The sequence below is a fragment of the Nicotiana attenuata genome, unplaced genomic scaffold (assembly GCF_001879085.1).
Source record: "Nicotiana attenuata strain UT unplaced genomic scaffold, NIATTr2, whole genome shotgun sequence".
Taxonomy (NCBI): Eukaryota; Viridiplantae; Streptophyta; class Magnoliopsida; order Solanales; family Solanaceae; genus Nicotiana; species Nicotiana attenuata.
In genome coordinates, this window is record NW_017671137.1 from 338,200 (window position 1) to 344,138 (window position 5,939).

The 5,939-nt window shown below is 37.1% G+C and overlaps 1 protein-coding gene across 1 annotated transcript; it reads right to left on the reverse strand.

Annotated features, from left to right (window-relative positions):
- Positions 1-996: 996 nt before the first annotated feature.
- LOC109206176 lies at positions 997-5,203 on the reverse strand. The gene is made up of 4 exons (XM_019368969.1): positions 4,333-5,203; positions 2,941-4,207; positions 1,872-1,955; positions 997-1,391 (listed from the first exon to the last, which is right to left on the reverse strand). The coding sequence occupies exons 1-4, from the start codon at positions 4,843-4,845 to the stop codon at positions 1,315-1,317; spliced, it is 1,941 nt and encodes a 646-aa protein (XP_019224514.1). The 5' UTR covers positions 4,846-5,203; the 3' UTR covers positions 997-1,314.
- Between the last annotated feature and the right edge of the window lie 736 nt (positions 5,204-5,939).

A 5,939-nucleotide genomic window follows, 5' to 3' on the forward strand; every position in this document is an offset into this window, starting at 1 on the left:
ACATTCAGAAGCGAGTTAACGGCTCTAATTGAGTTGCACATAATCGTTTTGGTATTCTACAATTGTTTTTTCTTTTTTCTTTTCCGAAGTATTTCTCAAGCTAAAGTTTTGCAGGTTGAATAGGCAAATAGGGTGGGTGGCCTGCCCTTGCTCTCTTTAGGTTGCATTTTGGTTGAGAAATTATTCTTTAAAAAATAGCAGGCGTTTCTACTCGGCTTCATGGATTTCCTTTTTGGCTACCAACTTCAACAGTCACCATAGCAAAAAATTCATTTTGCTTGGCCTTATCTCTGCATTCGGCTTCATGGATTTCCTTTTCGGCTGCCAACTTCAACAGTCACCATAGCAAAAAATTCATTTTGCTTGGCCTTATCTCTGCATTTGATTAAAATACACTACACTGGCCTATTTTCTTAATTATGGGATCCATTTTCGTGAAGCAACTTAATGCTATATATATACAAGTACTTGCATATATGGCTATTGCCAGCATAATATTCTTCTCTAAATCTTTTTACAAGCTAATACGCCTCAATCCAGAATTAGTTAGAGTGGCTATTTTATGCTAACCATCGACCTACTACAACTATTATCCTTTTTCCCGAGGTTGGGACTGGATGAGGTTTGCGAAGCGCCTTAAGCAGAGGTGGAAGAATCTGCAAATGGTTGAGAAAATATGTGTAGGTGGACGGTTATTTAAGCTGGAGAAGCAGGGCACATGCTAAATTACTTGTAACTTTGATCTTTCAAGAATTTTGCATGTGCTCTTGCTCTCCAGCTTAATTCTCCCACCAATTCCAGCACTCAAATCTCAGTTATAATATCTCCTATTTGCTAAACGTTGAGTGCAGGTAAGTCCTTTTTCATTCAATGTACTCTTTAGCCACACGATTCTTTTCATTTACATGAAATATTAGATCTACAATTACTCATGAATCAAGCTTCTCCTTCCAAACTGCTAATATGCAATTCTGAACATAAACTCAAGTTCTGAAATTTAAAAGAATCAAGCTTGAATTACTGCAAAATATAAATATAAAAGTTGAAGAATGCTGTGACAGGTAAAATAACATTAACATTCCGCCACAGGGAACTGTCCTCTCAAGGCAATAGACAACATTATACACCGAGACAACCAGAATTAATACCAAAGTACAAGCAAGGCTAACAAAAGCCCAATGATATACTATATACAAGAACAAATAGTATAAATATTGATTGTAGCACGCGCATACCTCAAGTTCTGGCTGAATAAAATATGATTTGAAGCTGCACACCGTCAAGGCAGTTCCATGTGATTAATCACTGGAACTTTTATACCTTTGGGAGACTTATCTTTGAGTCCTTTCCCTTGCTTCTAAATGATGATAAGGAAAAGAATGGTCTCGGTGCTGTGAAATAGTAAGAATAGATAGAAGTTAACATGTAAATACTTGAACGCACAAAAACTTTTACAAGCTTCAATAGGAATATTCTGCAGTACAAAATATTGACAAGTTCAAGATGCCTGAGAAACTTGATGATATACTGTTCGTTGCTGACGAATGTAATACAGCTTTAAGGCATCGATTAATAAGCAAGACACATAAGATGCAGATGAAACAACTGCAGTTGTTCTGCTTATTGGGAATGCTCTTTGAATCAGGAAGAATATAAGTCAGGAAGATAGTTGCAAGAGAACTGTGAGCTGTTTTTTAAGGTTATGAAGCAAAGTGACAACTCCCAATAGAGGCCCTTACTCTTTCTTTTTTTCCTTCTTACTTTAATTATAGCACCCCAGGGGCACATACTTTCCCATGGTGGCATTTATTGGACAAAACAACAAACACAGGAATAAGTTGAGAAAGACCAACACTATACTAAATATTCACCCTTTATTGAGCTTCCTGATAAATGATCTTCCCTCAATTTGAAGTTAACTGGAGCTGCCGGAATAGAACTGTGCAAGGATTGAACTGCTAGACAGAGAGATCACTAAATCAGTAACTTGAAATCAACAAGCTTCAGACCTATAATTTTAAAGGAATACTGAAAAATAAGATCACATGAAAAGGATGTACTCAGAAGCAAATGAAACAGAAAACCCCATTAACTAAATCTTCCCAAAAAGTTTCATTTACGTCTATATACTCGTACAACCTAAATTTTGAACTCGATTATCTGAAGCTTCTACATATGTTTCCTTGTGTATAACAGAGAATTAGAAGAATTTGGGGCAAACTAAACAAAGCTAATTCTACAAAACTGTTAATCGACACAGATAAACTTTGGAAGATCTAAAGGTCTCCTTTGCTTCCCAAGTTTTCCTATGCGATAAAATTCTAATATCCTCCCTGAATTTTTCCTAAAGAAAATGGAAACACCAGAAAGATCTGTATTCGTACTGTCATGCGCTAAACTGTTACTCCTTTCAGAACCTAATGTAGAAAACAAATAGGAAGAAGAATCATCAACGACAGTATAAATGGAATTGAGAACCACAAGCTAAAGCTGCAGCATCTGATACATAAGTTTATTGAAGGAACCACATGTATATCAAAAATTTCCAATGCATGATTGGTCACACCCATCGTCCTTTACAAGAATCATTTTGACAATTTATTAAACTTAATGATGAATAAGTATACTCTTCGTCTTACACCACTATGAAACAGTTGTGTTTTATTATTCAGAAGAGTCCAATTTCTTCATTAAGTAAACCTGCAATTTTGGTACACTCAGCTCATAACATGTGGTGAAATAGAGATATTTCATGAACTAGATCAGAAAAAGCAATTCATCAGCATGGTGCTGCTGGAATATTCTTATTAAAAGCTTAAAGAAGAAACATGAAAAAATTAAAAACTAAAAATATTTAATCAATTTAGGGATAGCCATTGAATATCAATCAAAACGAAAACAACATGGTTTTCTTTAGTAAAATGAAACATCATATCTCACCTTGTTCGTTGAAAAACTCATCCTCATATTGGCAAACATCAGATCGATTTGGAGGATCAAGTCCATTTCCCGTGCCATCATCTCCCTTATAAGTGGTTGCTGAAATCCAGTCTTTAACCAAACTATCTGCTCCATGGTTTTTCTTTCCAAATTTTAATAACCGTTTAAATCCTCTAGCCTTATCCTTGCGCAATTGATTTTGAGAAGATTTTACAACATGGATTGGTTTCTGAGCCGCCATTCCCCATTTCTTCCTCACTCTAGCAGCTGAATCACTCTCCATTGGACCCATAAAATGTGAATTATAGGATGCAGGACTTCCCGCAGGAGAGTCTGAAGCATCAACATCAGACATGTCATGAGGATAAGAAAAAGGGTGATGATCAGTCTGTGAGATAGGACTACTTTCTCTCAGCGACTCATGTGCAAATCTACCAGAGAGGAAGCTAGAAGGCACAGAAGAAGGTGATCTCAGGATATCACCAAATTCTGAACCAGAATTTACCAGCTTCTCTGTCTCATGGCTCAGTCTTGGTGTCCTATTATCAAAAATTTCCTCAACTGCAGATATCATGTTCTCAAAGTCTTCCTCATCTATATTCACTGAGTTCTCGGAATCCAATTCCATATCATCATCATCAGCCTCATCCTCATCATCAACATTGTGCGCAAACTTAGATACAATATTAGAACCCCTTGTCTCAATCAAACCACCTCTTGAACTGAAGTCAGCATCTTTTACCTTCTTTATGGAAGTCTTCGAATCTGAAATGCTGGGAATTTTATCTGTAAGACTCTGCTCCTTCTTTTCATCGCCAGATTGTGGAGGTGCTGAAATTACACCCGTAGGACTATGTTCCATCTTGTCCTTATCAAATTTGAGAGGTGCCAAACTAACACCCTCAGAATTCAAAGCAGAGCTTTTTCTTAAGGACTGTGAGTGCAGTAAGTTGCTGCGAGAATAGTTCCTGGATTGTGAACGAGTAGTCATTTTACCAGCCGGGGAAGAAGGCTCTGAGTTTTCCTTTCTCAGGTAAGACAAGTTTGGAACAGAACGTGCAATTGGACTTTCAGGTTGAAATTTTCGGCGACTAGACGGACTACTAGAAGCCTTCACTGGAGACCTTGTAACAGATGCTACTATGGCTTGAGGTGTAGATGAAGTTTTGATAGGTAAATGTTGTTTCTTCCTCTGAGCATTTTGTGTAGAAACTTCTTCTCCAGGCTTATGTTCTCTATCATCACTTTGCCCAAATTCTGATTGTTGCTGTCAAAGGGAACTTTTTTCAAGATTGGTGACTTTAGGAATAGGAAACAGAAATGTCTACACCTTATGTGTGTGTGTTTGTGAAATTGCTGCAAACTATTGGTAGAAGGGAACTAGAATTATACCTGGTCTCTGCTAAAATTTGAACTGGAATTGAATGATCTGAGTCTGTCCATAGTCTTCATTTCAGCTTTACTCCTCTCAAGGCTATCCTCCATAGCTTTCAGCTTAGCTTCTTTCTCTGCTCCCTTAGAATTCCATTCTTCCTTAAGTTTTGCATCCCTTTTCTGCATATACATATCATAAAATTTCCCTGGAGAACCAACCGCAAAACTATTTACCTCATCAGAAGAGATCCTATCACCAGGTTCAGTAAAATTGTCAAACACTTGATCGACAAAAGCATTATCTAATACAGAATTACTGTAGGATGAAGTAGCTGATGGCCAACTTTGCATGTAACTATGCCTACTAATTCTGCTGATAGAATTAGATTGATTTCCAGGAGGAGTACGTAGTTTATGCTCGGCAAAAAGCCTTTCGAGTTCATTTGCTTTCATTTTCAACTCATCATTCAGTTCCTGGTTTCCTTTTGATTGCCGTACCCTTTGAAATGAGTCAAGTCCCTGTTCAGCCATATCAAAGTCAAATCCGATGCCTTTTCCACCTCGGTCTCGCTCGAGCAACAGAGGAAGAAAATAGGATGACCCTCTTCTCGAACTATATATGGATTTTTCAAATGCGACGAATAATATATAACATTCACGTATAATAATTGAGCTAAATCCTAAATTGACATATAATAATGGAGTAAATTAAATAGGTCGTGATTCAGGTTGATGAGGAGGAGTGTTAAATCTCCTCCTCCTTATCAGCAATGGTGACCCTTCTCCTGTTTTTAATTTCTCTCAATTTCAACGCTCAATTTTCTGATACGTCGCAAAAGGGAAGCTGAGAATGCAGGGAAGAGGTTTTCTGACACGTGGAAGGATCTGATTGGTCGAGGTAGAGGGGGTGTTGCTGTTATTGTGTTGAGAGGGATTCTCGGCAAGGTAGAATGGGCCAATAATGGGGCTCCAATTAGTCGTTGATCCAGAGAAATGGGGACCTCGTTGATAGACATGTCCAATCCATAACAACAAGGTATTTTTTCCTTCCTATACCATATATGAAACCTTATTATCAAAAATGTGCATAATTTGTTAATTACCCGCCCAGTCCACACTTTAACTACAATTTATATACCAATCCATAATTAGGCAGATTCTGCCATTTAAAACGCGCGAAAAAAAGGCACAAAATCTGTGTTTGATTCTTTCCACATTAAATTCGAAATTTGAAAAGGAAAGAGATCTGATTGCTGCGTAATTCTCTCTTTCACTATAGTTCAAAAACAACGCAGAGCTTCAGAAGCTTCAACAACGCAATACAAATTGTAGAATTCAAAATTGTTCTTCATCGTCCTCGGTACTCAAATTGTCGAACCTATATCTGTTCTTCATCTTTTTTCTCTCAACTACACGAAATCATGTCAAAAATCCCAATAATGCTAAAATTGAATGGGAATTGGGATAACTATGGCAGATTTAGAGATTTTGAAGTTGATGCCATTGTGGTAGATGAGAATGCAGGTTTGTGTAGTTCGAAAATGCTTAGAATTTTAGTTTTATGATATTATCTACAAATTTACTACATATATCTACAATTTGACTACAAGTTCTTTATTTGGTGC